A 14,696-nucleotide genomic window follows, 5' to 3' on the forward strand; every position below is an offset into this window, starting at 1 on the left:
GGGGGCGGGGCGTGCGCGCCTATCTATGGTGCAGGCGGCTTCCTCCCCTTTCTTCGGTACCGCTCGCGCTGGGGGGCGGCGCCCGCCTGCTCTCGGTCCGCCCGCCGCGTTTGCGACATCGAGTGGGCGGGGGAAAGGCAGGAAGGCGTCTCGCTTGGCGGCGGCGCGACCTTTGCGACGCGCGGTTTACGGTGGGGCCGCTGTTTGGGTCGGGAGCTGCGGGCCGGGACCCCCGCGTCCCCGCAGGCTCCGCCCGGGCCCCGCCATGGCGCGATGCCGCTGGCCGTGAGGTGGCCGTTTCCCGCGGGGCCGCCGCTGCGCTGGGTCCTGGCGAGCGGGCTGGTCACGGGGCTGGTTGGCACCTACAGCTGCGTGTGGACCCGTGAGTGACCAGGGGGGCGCTGGGGGGCGCTGGGGGGGTCGCTCCCCTTTGCTGACCCCCCCCGTTTCCCCCAGGATGGCTGAACCGGCTGCGCGTCCACAACGCGGAGGTTCTGCACGAGCTGGTGGAGCGGCGGGGGCCGCGCACCCCCCTGCTCACCCTGGCCAACCACCAGTCCTGCATGGACGATCCGCACCTCTGGGGTACGGAGCGCCCGGGGGCGCTGGGTGGGGCTTGAGGGTTTCTAGGGGGTGCTGGAGGGTTTTGGGGGGGTCCCGCTGGGTAGTGTCTGGGGTGCTCTTGTAGCCCCCTCGATTCTTTCTCAGGTTCTCTGAAGCTGCGGCACATCTGGAGCCCCCACAAGATGCGTTGGTGAGAAGGGGTTGGGCGGGAGGGAGGCCGGGAGAGCCGCCCCCCCTTCCCGCTGACCCTCCTCGGCCCCCTAGGACCCCCACGGCCGCTGACATTTGCTTCACGCGGGAGCTGCACTCACGGTTCTTCAGCCTCGGCCGCTGCGTCCCCGTCTGCCGCGGTGGGGCTGGGGGCGCTGGGGGGAGCGGGGAGCAACGGGGGGGAACTGGGGAGCATTGGGGGGACTGGTGGGTCTGGTCCAGCTTGTTTGGGGGTTCCCAGGCTGGTCTGGAGCCGAACTGGTGTGTGCAGGGGACGGCGTGTACCAGCGCGGGATGGACTTTGTGCTGGAGCGGCTCAACCAGGGGGAGTGGGTGCACGTCTTTCCCGAGGGTACGGGGGGAACTGGGGACAGTGGGGGTGACACTGGGGGCTTGTGGGGTCTATGGGGAGTGGGGGGCACTGGGAATGGGGCCTGTAGGGTCTCCGGGGAATGGGAACAGGGCTTGTGTGATCTGGAGGGACTGGGGCGGGGGGCTGCTGAGGGGTGACCGGGAGCACTGGGGGGCTCCTGTGTTCCCCTCACCACGGCCCCGTGTCCCAACAGGCAAAGTGAACATGGGGCAGGAGTTCGTGCGCTTCAAGTGGGGTGAGACCCGAGTGCCCCCCAAATCCTGACCCCAAAGGGCTGCCTGGCCCCCCAGACCCTCACTTTGTGCCCCCTCCGCAGGCATCGGGCGGCTCCTGGCTGAGTGTCGCCTGGACCCCATCGTCCTGCCACTGTGGCATGGGGGTGAGTGGGGATGGGGGGTGTGGGGCAGAGTCCCGCCATGGGGCAGGACCCCTATGCAGGTCCCTGCTCCCCCCGCAGGCATGAGCGACGTGCTGCCAAACACCCGCCCCTACGTGCCCCGTGTGGGGCAGGTGAGTCCTGGGGGCTTTGGGGTGCTAGGGCGGCTGTGGAGCAGGGGTGGGGGCCATGAGGCAGGCTGTGGGGTTATGGGGGCCATGGGGCAGGCTGTGGGGCACTGATACCATCCCCAGCGCATCACGGTGGCAGTGGGGCTATGGGGGCCATGGGGCAGGCTGTGGGGCAGGGTGGAGGGCCGTGGGGCAGGCCGTAGAGCACTGACACCGTCCCCAGCGCATCACGGTGGTTGTGGGGCGCCCGTTCAGCGTCCGGCCCCTCCTGGAGCGGCTCCGCGCCGAGGGCTCGTCCCCGGTGAGTACTTGGGGGGCAGTGGCTGCGCCCCACGGCTCCAGGGGTCCCGTTCCCCCCACCCCACGGCTACAGCCCCCACTCACTGTCCCCCAGGTGGAGGTGCGGAAGGCTCTCACTGATTTCGTGCAGAGGGAATTCGAGGCGCTGCGGAACCAAGCCCGGGCTCTGCACCCCGCCCCATAGCGTGTGGGGCGCTCTGCACCCCGCCCCATAGCGTGTGGGGCTCTGTCGCATGGACACAGAGATGGGGAAGCAGGGGGGCGCTCTGCCCCATAGCAGGATGGCCCCGCACACAGACGGACTGACAGATGAGCCTCCCCATAGCGCTACACCCCCCAACATGGTGCCAATAAATGGGGCGGAGCCTCAGCTGTCTTTGGGGCGGGGCTGTGTTTATTGAAACAGAAGATGGGGGGGACCAGGCAGCCTCAGTCCCCCACCCCCAGAGCTGGGGGTCCTCCAACTGTGGGGCATGGAGGGTGGCTGGGTGGGGGGTCCCCAAAACCACCCTGTACCAAATCCTGCCCACTGCCCCGAGCCTGGGGGTGCAGGGGTGTGGCCTGGTCTGCTGGGTGTGGTTTGTCTGGGGGGTGGGGCCTGGTCCGCTGGGCGTGGCTTGTCTGGGGGTGGGGGCCTGGTCCGCTGGGCGTGGTTTGTCAGGGTGGGGGGACAGGACCTGGTCCCTCACTCCTCTTTCTTGTCCCGGGGGCCATCGTGTGCTGCCTGGGGGGGGTTAGGGGGGTCAGACCCCCCTGTACCTGCAGCCAGGCTGCTTGGGGGTGTTGGGGGGTCACCTCCGCGTGAGCGCTGTTGGGGTTCGGGGGTGTTTCAGGGCAGGTCTGGGGGGGGTTTGGGGTGTCTGGGGGTGTTCTGCGCTCACCTGCAGGCGCGCGTGCTGCTCCAGCAGCCGGTCGTACTCGCGCGTCAGCCCCTCGGCCTGGCGCCGCATGGCCTGCACCTCGTTCTCTGCCTTCTCCAGAGCTGCAGGGGGACACGGCGGGGGGGTTAGGGACACCCCAAAACCCCCCAAACCCCCCCTACCTCCCCAACCTCCCCGTACTGCGCTTGCTGGCCGCCAGCTCCTCCTTCAGCTTCTCCACCTTCAACTTGAGCAACTCGTTCTCCTCGGGGGACGGCGCTGCGTTGTCACCCCCCCCATCCTGCAGCTGCTGCGGGGGACACGGTGGGGACACCTCAGCGTCCCCACCCGCCCCCCCAACCCCCCGGCGCCACGTTCCCCCGCCGCGCTACCTTCCTGAGCGCGTCGTTGTCCTCCATGTAGCGCTTGGCGGCGCGGCTGGCGCCCTCGGCCTGCTTGCGAAAGGCCTCGCTGGCGGCGCCCAGCACGGCCTGCTGCGAGATCAGCGTCACCAGCCGGCGCAGGAGGCTGTGGGACCGGGGGGTCAGCGGGACGGGGGGCGCTCCCAGAGCCCCCCCCGGCCCCCCCCGGCTCACAAGGACAGCAGCAGCGAGAACCCGGCCACATAGAGGTTGCGCTGGGCGCGGAACAGCTTCATGTGGTAGTGCTCGATGGCGCCGGGGGTCTGCAGGGCCGAGCGCTCCGGGGAGCTGTAGCGTTGCGTCTCGCGGAACGCGTCTGGGGGGCACGGTTAAACCAGGGGTTAAACTGGGCCTGTACCGGGGTGTCTCATGGAGCGCGTCTTGGGGGGGGGACAGTTAAACTGGGGGAACATGGTTAAGCCAGGGGTTAAACTGGGCCTGTACCGGGGTGTCTCATGGAACGTGTCCGGGGGGGACAGTTAAACTGGGGGGAATGGGGTTAAACCAGGGGTTAAACTGGGCCTGTACCGGGGTGTCTCATGGAACGTGTCCGGGGGGGACAGTTAAACTGGGGGGAATGGGGTTAAACCAGGGGTTAAACTGGGCCTGTACCGGGGTGTCTCATGGAACGCGTGTGGGGGGATTACACTGGGTTAAACTGGGGGGCCACAATTAAAACGGGGGTCAAACCCGGGGGGGAGATGGTTAAGCTGGGGGTTAAACCGGTGGGCCGCACAGTTATACGGACGCGAGTGGTAAAGCGGGGCTGACCCCCCACGCACCGAGCAGCAGCAGCACCAGCACGGCGATGAGCACGATGAACGCGGTGTTCCCGTAGGCCACGGCCAGCCCCACCAGCCGCGAGCGGAAGATCCGCTGCCATCTGCGGGGACGCGGAGGTTGGGGACCCCGGGGAGCCCCCGAGAGCCCCCGGATCCCCCCCGCCCCCCTCACCTGGCCGCCGACACGAAGGGCACGCAGAGCAGCAGCACCAGGAAGACCTCCGCGTACAGGAACGTGGCGACCGCCGTCCACTGCAGGCTCATGGCGGCCTGGGGGAACACGGGACGCTGGGCACCGCAGGGACGCCCCCGTGTCCCCCGCCCCGAGCGCCCGCGCCCGTCCTCACGTTCTGGCAGCGGCGGCGCCCCGACCGGAAGCAGGCCGGGCGCTGGGCGGAAGCCCCGCCCGCGCGCGAGTGGGGCATGCCGGGAGCCGCAGTTCCGGGAGCCCGCCCGGGGCGGACGAGCGTGACGGTCCCTGCCCGCAGGGGCCCCGCCCCCAGCCCCAGCCGGCTGCCCCCTGCAGGAGAGGAGGGGCCGCTCAACAATGGCCACCTGCCATAGGTGTCTGACAGGACCCGACAGCCTCACGGGGGAACAGCCTCGCTAGTCGAACACTTGTCGAAGTTTCATTCCCTCAGAACAGCAGTAGATGAAGATTTAGTTCGAATTGAACAACCGATCACCGCCTTAGAAAAGTCGTTGAGATCGCTGTCCGAAGTTGTTTTACAGAATCGTAGAGGACTCGATGTCCTGTTCTTACAACGAGGCGGACTTTGTGCGGCGCTAGGAGAGGAATGTTGTGTATACACAGACAACACAGGGGTTGTCAGAGACACAGTCGCCAAGCTTAGGGAGGGTCTCGAAAAAAGAAAAAGAGATAGAGAAGCCCAACAAGGATGGTTTGAATCATGGTTTAACCACTCACCGTGGTTACCCGCCCTGATATCCACCTCAGCAGGGCCAATCGTAACGATCATATTAACACTGATCTTCACACCCTGGATGCTAAATAAGCTTGTGTCATTTGTTAAAAGCCGGCTGGAGCAAGTTAACATCCTGATGACTGAACGCCAGCAACTACTTTAAGAAAGTATTTACCCAATATTATCCCGTTATCCTTCGTTGTCCCTAGTTACACCCCATTGTTAGCAGTCACCCCCTAGTTTTCACCTGTTTATTGTGCCTTGTTCTCCAAGTTATGAAGGCTATCTCTAAACACTGTTACAAAGTATTACACTAAGAAGCAAATATCTTTTTAAAGACTGTTATATTTTGGCTAATTTAGTTGTGCACAGGGAAGGGAGAAGTGTAGGTAGTTAGGATCTGGTGGCTGGAAGATCTCGCGCTGTACAGAAAGGTAGTAGCCCCTCCCTTCATAGGCCTAGGTTAGCAATAGGGTCACGGTCAGAGTCACAGTCAGGTCAGGGGAAGGGCTGGGGGAAGGGCTATGGGGTCATCCACACAACAACCTTAAGAAAATCCCTTAAATCTCCCACAGGTGCTGTCATTTCTAGTTAGGGTCCAGGTGATTTTATAAGGGTGGTGGGCGGGGCCTGGGATGATCGACCCCTCCCCTCGGCAGCTTTTCAGCCATTTAATCTGCGTGGGCAGACGTCTTTGGAGAAGTGGAGGTGTCTGTTCGAGGTAAGAGCTTCAGGAGCAGCCAAGGTTCAGTAGCAGCTGTAGTAGAAAGGTTGTTTGTCATTATTTTTCACTTGTTGATTCAATTCCAGGTGTTTGCATTTTCCCAAAATTCCTGACTACAATGGAGATGGAGTGCTGGTGGTTGTGTTTCACTTTCTATCTGCTCCCTAGAAAAACTGAGTTGAAATCCATACTCAATCTCATTGTAGCTGCAATAGCAGCAATAAAGTGCAGGTGCAGTCATTTTCAGTGAGATTCCAGGTAATTTGGTAAGGGTGGTGAGGGGGTCTGGGGTGAATGACCCCGCCCCTTTCCCAGGGGTTTGTGGGAAGGGGTGGGCGGAGCCCTGGGTATTTGAGCCCCGGTCCCCGGGCAGGGAGCTCATTCTGCTCCAGAGCCTTTTCGGTGGTGGTTCTCTACTGCTCCTTCAGCAGCCAGCAGCTTTTGAGACGTTTAATCCAAATGGGCAGATGTCTTTGGACAAGCGGAGGTGCCTGTTTGATGTAAGAGCTTCAGGGACAGCGAAGGTTTAACAATAGCTGTAGTAGAAAAGTTGTTTCTCATTATGTTTCATTTGTTGTTTGATTTCCAGGTGCTTTGCATTTTCCCAAAACTCCTGACTACAATGGAGATGGAGTGTTGTTTTTTGGTTTGTATTGCTGTAGTAATAGTTGTTAATATAATCTCTTTTCCTGGAAGAGCATCTCGTCTCCAGAACCTTTGCAGCGTGCGGCGGCCCCCGGTGGATCATTTAAATGTACCTCCCAGAACTCAGCCAAGGTGAGCAACGAACCGTAGGCTACTACGGATAAATATTATTTGGGCGCTCAATAACGTGCGTGTCCTCGCTTTCCTTACCGTAGGCGACGATGGAGAAAGCGACAACTGCGAGAAGATCCCCGTTAGCACATGTGGCGTTTTCCTCTGTCGAAGGTGGATTCGATCCCTCAGCCCTCTGAAAGATAAGTGGAGGCACGGGGGCTGGGAAGGGGCCGGGAATCGCAGGGAGGGGGGTAAAGTTCTGATAAGGGAAAGGGCTGTCCAGGAAAAGTCCCCTTTGGGTGGGTAAAGGATCTAGGGAACTTTACAGCGCTACGCCAGCACGTGCCGGGCAGGGCAGCTCCAGCCTGCGTCTGTGTTGTCGTGTAGCTCGGGAAGCCTGCCTAGCGCCTGTCAGACGATCCCGGGGTCTCGCTGCGCTCCGGGGGCCCAACGGGCCTCTCAGGTGCCATCCCGGGATCCGGAATGCCGGTGGTAATTGGCGTGGCGCCAATCGGGTGCTGGATTCTTGTATCATCAACCCAAAGCGTGGACAGTGCTTGCATTTTGGACGTTTCTGGTCAGCTGTGACTTACGGTGTCAATCTGGGCTGCTTCAGCAGCTCTGCTCTCTACCCCTCCAGTCTAAGGGACTGGCACTTCAAGATGCTGGGAAGAAGTTCTTAGGTTGTGCCGCCGCCGTCTGCTCTGCGTGTGCGCGCGCCAGTGCCGCCGTCTGCTCTGCGTGTGCGCGCGCCAGTGCCGCCGTCTGCTCTGCGTGTGCGCGCGCCAGTGCCGCCGTCTGCTCTGCGTGTGCGCGCGCCAGTGCCGCCGTCTGCTCTGCGTGTGCGCGCGCCAGTGCCGCCGTCTGCTCTGCGTGTGCGCGCGCCAGTGCCGCCGTCTCCTCTGCGTGTGCGCGCGCCAGTGCCGCCGTCTCGTAAGGGGCTGTGACGTTCGGCTCCCTTTTTTTTTTCGTGGGGCTGCAGAAGAGGCTCCTTGCCTCATCACTGCCTCCCTGCAGGGCATTTGGATTGATGCAGTCTCTGGTTTTGGGTCACTGTCGTTGCGGAGCGTTTTCGGTGCCGTTGCGGTCGTGTCGTCCATAGCGTTCTATGGCGCGTTTGTCTGCGCACGTGCGCATTCGCCTCGAAGCTGCTCTGCCCGGCGGTGTGGAGTCAGGGGCGGGTGGAGTGAGCTCTAGGAGTCCAGGGTTAATCTGTTGACAGATCAAATTGTGTAGGCAAAGGTTGTGCGGTCATCTGGGATGCGGTAGCTGTGGGCAGGGGAGCTGGCAGTCCCTTCCCCAGTGTTTTAGGGACTCAGTTAGAGTGTCGGGTGGGATTCCTGAATAGAAAGCAGACCTGTGGAATGGTCAAGCTGCTGATGAGCATCTGGGTGACTTGTTGAATTCCTTGTTTTCAGAGGTAGAGGGATGACTTGGCACGGAACAGCAACAGAAGAGGCCAGCACAGCGCCATAAGCAGGTGGGTCGGTGCGTGGTGCCAGCGGGAAGATGTGCCATGTGGCTCTATGTAAGTTTGGTCATTTGTCTCTTTCATAGAAGTGAAGAGGAAACCTGGGTGTTAGCACCGCAGCTCCTCGGGCAAGGCGAACGATGAGCGTCGGGCCGAAGCAGCAGCTCATTTCAGGTCCCGTGTTGCTAGTGCAGGTATGAGCGTCCTTGGGTTGTGTTTTACAGGTGGCAGCTGAACCTCTGTGGTCAACAGCGTTGCAGTCAAAAGCAAGGGTGGGCAGGCAGGTGGGCGAGCGGCCAAGGTAAAGGAGCGGTAGACGGGCCCGTCTACGGGCGGGCTGTTTTTGAGCAGCGTCCGAGCGGGTGCCTTTGTTTTCGCAGGTGCTGCGGACCGGCTCGGAGGAGCGAAGCCGCACGCCGGCCAGCAGCCGAGAAGGTGAGGCGGCGGCGGGTGTCGAGGAGCCCGGTGTCGCCCGGTGACTCGGTTCAGCGTTTCCTTCTTGTTTTGCAGGCTCCTTTTGGGCCCTTTGGACTCGGAGGAGCGTTTCAGCTGAGCCGGGATAGGGGCGAGGAGGAGCGTGGGGCAGGGGACTCGCTCCAAGCCCTACAGTTCTTGTGTTTCTCACTGTCTTAGGTGTCACGAGCAATGAGGGTTTGTGACCGCACCTGTGACACGATGCGCCGAACGGAACGCCGAGGAACTTAGGAGGTGGGTGTTGCGGGAGGAGTCGGCGTTTACCCCGCGATACCGTGTGCTGGCACGGCTTAGTGAGCGTGCGTTTTCCCGTGTTACTGTAGATGTTGAAGAGGAACCCGGCGATGCGGGAACATCTCCGTTAGCGCACGTGGCATTTGCTCTGTCGAAGGTGGATTCAGTCCCTCGGCCCTCTGAAAGATAAGTGGAGGCACGGGGGCTGGGAAGGGGCCGGGAATCGCAGGGATGGAGGTAAAGTTCCGATGAGGGAAAGGGCTGTCCAGGAAAAGTCCCCTTTGGGTGGGTAAAGGGCCCAGGGAACTTTACAGCGCGACGCCAGCACGTGCCGGGCAGGGCAGCTCCAGCCTGCGTCTGCGTTGTCGTGTAGTTCGGGAAGCCTGCCTCGCGCCTGTCAGACGATCCCGGGGTCTCGCTGCGCTCCGGGGGCCCAACGGGCCTCTCAGGTGCCATCCCGGGATCCGGAATGCCGGTGCCAATTGGCGTAGAGCCAATCGGGTGCTGGGTTTTTGTATCATCAACCCAAAGCGTGGACGGTTCTTGCATTTGGGATGTTTGTGGTCAGTTGTGATTTATGGTGTCAATCTGGGCTGCATCAGCAGCTCTGCTCTCTACCCCTCCAGTCCCAGGGACTGGCACTTCAAGATGCTGGGAAGAAGTTCTTAGGTCGTGCCGCCGTCTCTGCGTGTGTGTGCGCCCCAGTGCCGCCGTCTCTGCGTGTGTGTGCGCCCCAGTGCCGCCGTCTCTGCGTGTGTGTGCGCCCCAGTGCCGCCGTCTCATAAGGGACCGTGACGTTGGGCTCCTTTTTCCTGGGGTTGCAGAAGAGGCTCCTTGCCTCATCACTGCCTCCCTGCAGGGCATTTGGATTGATGCCGTCTCTGGTTTTGGCGTCGCTGTCGTTGCGGAGCGTTTTAGGTGCCGTTGCGGTCGTGTCGTCCATAGCGTTCTGTGGCGCGTTTGTCTGCGCACGTGCACGTTCGGCTCGGAGCTGCTCTGCCCGGCGGTGTGGAGTCAGGGGCGGGTGGAGTGAGCTCTAGGAGTCCAGGGTTAATCTGTTGACAGATCAAATTGTGTAGGCAAAGGTTGTGCGGTCATCTGGGATGCAGTAGCTGTGGGCAGGGGAGCTGGCAGTCCCTTCCCCAGTGTTTTAGGGACTCAATTAGTGTGTCGGGTGGGATTCCTGAATAGAAAGCAGACCTGTGGAATGGTCAAGCTGTTGATGAGCTTTTAGGTGACTTGTTGAATACCTTGATTTCTGATGCAGAGGGACAACCTGGCACGAAAGAGCGACGGAAGAGCCGAGCAGAGCGCCGTAAGCAGGTGGGTCGGTGCGTGGTGTCAGAGCGAAGATGTGCCTTGTGCCTTTATATTGTGTGCTGGCTCTGCTTAGTGAGCGCGTGTTTTCTTGTGTTATTGCAGATGTTGAGGAGGAACCCGGCGATGCAGGAAGATCTCCATCGGCACATGTGGTGTTTTCCTCTGTTGAAGATGGATTCAGTCTCTTGGCCCTCTGAAAGATAAGTGGAGGCTGGGGGGCTGGGAAGGGTTTGGGAACTGCGGAGAGGGGGGTAAAGTTCTCTTTGGGGCAAGGGTGATCCAGGAACAGTCCCTTTTGGGCAGGTGAAGGATCCAGGGAACTTCACAGTGCGATGCCAGCGTGTCCCGGGCAGGGCAGCTCCAGCCTCGTGTCAGTGTTGTGTTGCAGGTCGGGAGGCTTGCATCGTGCCTGTCAGACGGTCCCGAGGTCTCGTCGCGTTTGAGGCACCCGACAGGGATCCCGGGCGCCATCCCGGGATCCGGAACGCCGGTGCCAATTGGCGTAGCGCCAATCGGGTCCTGGTTTTCTTGTATCAGCAGCTGAAAGCGTCGATGGTTTTTGCATTTTTGGATGTTTCTGCTCAGTTGTGTTTTATGGTGTAGTTCTGGGCTGCATCGGCAGCTCTGCTCTGTACCCCTCCAGTCTAAGGGACTGGCACTTCTTCCCAGCATCTTGAAGTTTTTAAGCAGTGTCAGTGTTGTGTTGTAGGTCGGGAGGCTTGCGTTGTGCCTGTCAGACGATCCCGGGGTCTCATCGCGTTTGAGGGATTTGACAGGGATCCCGGGCACCATCCTGGGATTTTGAACGCCGGAGCCAATTGGCGTAGTGCCAATTGGGTCCCGGTTTTCTTGTATCAGTAGCTGAAAGTGTGAATGGTTTTTGCATTTTGGATGTTTCTGCTCAGTTGTGTTTTATGGTGTAGTTCTGGGCTGCATCGGCAGCTCTGCTCTGTACCCCTCCAGTCTAAGGGACTGGCACTTCTTCCCAGCATCTTGAAGTTTTTAAGTAGCGCCGCCGTCTCCTCTGCGTGTGTGCGCGCCAGTGCCGCCGTCTCCTCTGCGTGTGTGCGCGCCAGTGCCGCCGTCTCCTCTGCGTGTGTGCGCGCCAGTGCCGCCGTCTCCTCTGCGTGTGTGCGCGCCAGTGCCGCCGTCTCCTCTGCGTGTGTGCGCGCCAGTGCCGCCGTCTCCTCTGCGTGTGTGCGCGCCAGTGCCGCCGTCTCATAAGGGGCCGTGGCGTTTGACTCCTTTGTTTTCTGGGGTTGCAGTGGAGGCTCCTCGCCACACCACTGCCTCCCTGCAGGTTCTTTTGATCAATGCCTTTGTGATTGGGAGTTGTTCCCCTCATTGGGTGTTGTTGGTGTTGTTGACATGATGTCGTCTGTAACGTTCTGTGGCGCGTTGGTCTGCGCACGTGCGCATTCGGCTCGGAGCTGCTCTGCCCGGCGGTGTGGAGTCAGGGGCGGGTGGAGTGAGCTCTAGGAGTCCATGGTTAATCTGTTGACGTGTTAAAATGTGTAGCCAGAAGTCATCTGGGACGCAGTAGCTGGGGGCAGGGGAGTCGTAAGTCCTTTTAGTGGTGCTTTGCAGTCGTTACAGAGACCATTGATGACTAGTGTTTTCTGTGGTGTGCTGTTATTTCATAGACAAAGCCTGTTTTAATGAAATCTTTTTGTATTTTTTTTTTTGCAGGTGACCACATTGTCAACACGACTCACTTATAAAAAGGCGTTTTGTTCGGCCATGTAGCCCTCATAATTATGGCCTCTACTCGACGGTAACAGAAGCAGCTACAGACTCCGATCGTCACCCATCCCGTAAGGCGCGCTTTACACGTTCCCGTAGAAATAGGCTTCCGTCGCCGAAAACGCCACGTTCGAGGCCGTCGGGACGCTCCCACGGACCGTAAACCAAATCTATGGCCGCGCAGAGCCGAGTCCGGCGCGAGGTCGGCGCAAAGGATCCGCCAAGAAGCGAGAAGACCGGAGACTCGGCTATCGCTATCGGACCGAATCACAGCGTAGAGGGGTGGGTGAATAGTTTGTAAGGGTATAAATACCCAGGGATTTCTACGCTCGGCTGGGACCTCAGCAGAAGTGGCAGCTCCAGTCAGCCTTCCCGCAGTACCGCTGTATTCGGTTAGTTATTTACATGGATTTTGCCTGGGAGTTTGCCCCAATAGACCGAGGACCTAGACCACGACCCAAGCATCCTCATGCCTCTGGAAGGGAGGTAGAGATGTTGAGGTATAGAGCGATGCAATTCAGAAATTCAGGCTGAGCGATATAAGGAATCAGGTGTGCACATACTATATTTATATATGGCCAAAGGACTGTATCTTAGGCGTTTCGCCTATCCCCTGTGCGTCCGGGAAACCAACCGTAGATCCAGCGCGGGGCTAAGTTCGGATCCAGCCACACCCGGGCTCCCGTCCACAGAGGAGTTTAGAAAGCGAGGGGGTCCAGTCCGATCCAAACCTCACGACTCGACAGAAAGACTTCCCTCTAGCCTTTGGCGTCTCCTGTCCACGTAGAAATCGCTCCGAATCAAGTTTCAGCTGAATTTGCTTGGCCTATTCTGTCCACTTAGTAAGCAATACCGTCCCTCACCATTACATTCCGCCGCAGCGCAAGCCATCTAGCGCCGCTCTCGGTCAGCTGCGCCCCGGTCGATCACCCGAAACCGAGTGACGTCGGGGGGATCACGGGCGTCGTCGGCATTTGGCGATAGAGACGCGGGGCGAGTTTGAGTTCCGGAATCTCAGAGGAACGAGCTCGCGGTAACTGCCACGATCGGGAAGCCGAGCGAGAATAGGTCACCGCGGTCAAGAACTGTATGAAGGATGACAAAGGAAATAAGTGCAAAGCGTGAAGTACCCGTCTCAAGCCAATCGTCAGCAGAGGAAGAAGCGGTCGGCGGGGTAGACGACGCGCAGAGCGTTTGGATAGCGCGAAACTGTAGTTATTTGTCCTTGGAGGTTCAAATTTTTTTCCTTTTCAGGTAAATTCCAAAGTTAAAGAAGAAAAAACTCCAGCCGGGGCATCCATCCCCCCCGACCGGGTTTTTTTTTCCCAGGTCCCGGCCGCTCCGCAAGGCGACATTCGTCACCAAGGTTCGGACGCGGGCGGCCCTCGGGCCGGGGTTTTGCAGGGACCAGGAGTGTAGGAGGGAACCCAGGAGTGCCCCAAAGGACCGAGGAGTTCAGGGGGCACCCAGGAGTGCCCCAAAGGACCCAAGCATTCACGAGGGACCCAAGAGTGCCCCAAAGGATTCAGGAGTTCAAGAGGGGACCCGGGAGTTCAGGAGGGGACCCAAGTGGTTGGGAGGGACCCAAGAGTGCCCCGAGAGTGCCCCAAAGGATCCAGGAGTTCAGGGGGGGACCCAGAAGGACCCCAAATGACCCAAGTGTTCGGGAGGGACCCAAGAATTTGGGAGGGACCCAGGAGGGCCCCAAAGGACCTAGGAGTTCAGGGTGCACCCAGGAGTGCACCAGAGGACTGAAGAGTTCAGGAGAGGACTCAGGAGTTCAGGACGGACCCAAGAGTGCGCCAAAGGATGGAGGAGTTCAGGGGGGGACCCAGGAGTTCGGGGGCGACCCAGGAGTGTGCCAAAGGATGGAGGAGTTCAAGGGGGGACCCAGGAGTGCCCCAAAGGACCCAGGAGTTTAGGAAGGGACCCAGGAGTTTAGGAGGGGACCCAGGAGTACCCCAAAGGACCCAGGAGTTTAGGAGGAGACCCAGGAGTGCCCCAAAGGATCCAGGAGTTTAGGAGGGGACCCAGGGGGGCCCAAAAGGACCCAGGAGTTCAGGAGGGACCCAAGAGTTCAGAAAAGACCCAGGAGTGGAGGAGGAGGGGACCCACCCAGGAGTTCAGGGAGGGACCCAGGAGTGCCCGAAAGGATCCAGAGTTCAAGAGGGACCCAGGAGTGCCCCAAAGGACCCAAGAGTTCGGGAGGGGACCCAGGAGTTCAGGAGTGGACCCACCCAGGAGTTCAGGGCGGGACCCAAGAGCTTAGAAGGGGACCCAAGAGTTCAGGAGGGGAGCCAGGAGTTCCCTAAAGGACCCAAGAGTTCAGGGGGGAACCCAGGAGTTCCCCAAAGGATCCAGAGTTCAGGAGGGACTCAGGAGGTCGGAGGGGATCCAAGAGTTCAGGGCGGGATCCAGGAGTTCACGATTGAACTAAGAGTACAAGAGGGGACCCACCCAGAAGTTCAGGGCGGGACTCACACAGGAGTTCAGGAGGGGACCCAGGAGTGCCCGAAAGGATCCATAGTTCAAGAGGGACCCAGGCGTTCAGGTGCAGACCCACCCAGGAGTTCAGGGCGGGACCCAAGAGTTGAGGAGGGGAGCCAGGAGTGCAGGGGGGACCCAGGAGTTCAGGATTGAATTAAGAGTACAAGAGGGGACCCACCCAGAAGTTCAGGAGGGGACCCAGGAATTCAGAAGGGACTCAGGAATTCAGAACGGGACTCACTCATGAGTTCAGGAGGGGACCCACCAGATCAGGGGGGGACCCAGGAGTGCCCCGAGGGACCCAAGAGTTCAGGGGGGAACCCAGGAGTTCTGAGGGGACCCAGGAGTGCCCCAAAGGACCCAGGAGTTCAGGGCAGGACCTGAGAGCTTAGAAGGGGACCCCAGAGTTCAGGGCGGAACCCAGGAGTTCAGGGGGGACACAGGAATGCCCCAAAGGATCCAGAGTTCGGGAGGGACCCAGGAGTTCAGGGCTGGACCCGGGAGTACAGGATTGAACTAAGAGTACAAGAGGGGACCCAC

At 60.3% G+C, this 14,696-nt stretch overlaps 2 protein-coding genes and 2 long non-coding RNA genes across 7 annotated transcripts; 3 read left to right on the forward strand and 1 right to left on the reverse strand.

Moving 5' to 3' along the window:
- Window positions 1-110: 110 nt before the first annotated feature.
- Window positions 111-2,330, forward strand: TAFAZZIN (tafazzin, phospholipid-lysophospholipid transacylase). 3 transcript variants are annotated; one of them, XM_065859585.2, is made up of 10 exons: window positions 122-382; window positions 457-585; window positions 709-754; window positions 829-914; window positions 1,046-1,126; window positions 1,341-1,382; window positions 1,464-1,526; window positions 1,605-1,657; window positions 1,878-1,955; window positions 2,049-2,330. In XM_065859585.2, the coding sequence occupies exons 1-10, from the start codon at window positions 274-276 to the stop codon at window positions 2,136-2,138; spliced, it is 777 nt and encodes a 258-aa protein (XP_065715657.1). In that variant the 5' UTR covers window positions 122-273; the 3' UTR covers window positions 2,139-2,330. The 3 variants fall into 3 exon arrangements, with proteins under 3 accessions (XP_071657288.1, XP_065715658.1, XP_065715657.1); XM_071801187.1 differs by lacking the exon at window positions 1,878-1,955 and having other exon boundaries at window positions 111-382; XM_065859586.2 differs by lacking the exon at window positions 1,046-1,126 and having other exon boundaries at window positions 119-382.
- On the reverse strand, window positions 2,327-4,458 carry BCAP31 (B cell receptor associated protein 31). Of its 2 annotated transcripts, none has more exons than XM_065859583.2 (8): window positions 4,366-4,458; window positions 4,191-4,288; window positions 4,019-4,119; window positions 3,411-3,552; window positions 3,207-3,342; window positions 3,016-3,121; window positions 2,836-2,936; window positions 2,327-2,678 (listed from the first exon to the last, which is right to left on the reverse strand). In XM_065859583.2, the coding sequence occupies exons 1-8, from the start codon at window positions 4,441-4,443 to the stop codon at window positions 2,640-2,642; spliced, it is 801 nt and encodes a 266-aa protein (XP_065715655.1). In that variant the 5' UTR covers window positions 4,444-4,458; the 3' UTR covers window positions 2,327-2,639. The 2 variants fall into 2 exon arrangements, with proteins under 2 accessions (XP_065715655.1, XP_065715654.1); XM_065859582.2 differs by having other exon boundaries at window positions 3,016-3,124.
- A 1,582-nt stretch (window positions 4,459-6,040) lies between these two features.
- Window positions 6,041-6,665, forward strand: LOC139826168 (uncharacterized). Its single transcript, XR_011736179.1, has 3 exons — window positions 6,041-6,168; window positions 6,258-6,445; window positions 6,529-6,665. It is a non-coding gene; the product is annotated as an uncharacterized lncRNA (long non-coding RNA).
- Window positions 6,666-8,274: 1,609 nt separating this feature from the next.
- LOC139826193 (uncharacterized) lies at window positions 8,275-9,333 on the forward strand. Its single transcript, XR_011736195.1, has 3 exons — window positions 8,275-8,333; window positions 8,532-8,606; window positions 8,696-9,333. It is a non-coding gene; the product is annotated as an uncharacterized lncRNA (long non-coding RNA).
- The last annotated feature ends 5,363 nt before the right edge of the window (window positions 9,334-14,696 follow it).

This window comes from Patagioenas fasciata, chromosome 36 (genome assembly GCF_037038585.1).
Source record: "Patagioenas fasciata isolate bPatFas1 chromosome 36, bPatFas1.hap1, whole genome shotgun sequence".
NCBI lineage: Eukaryota > Metazoa > Chordata > Aves > Columbiformes > Columbidae > Patagioenas > Patagioenas fasciata.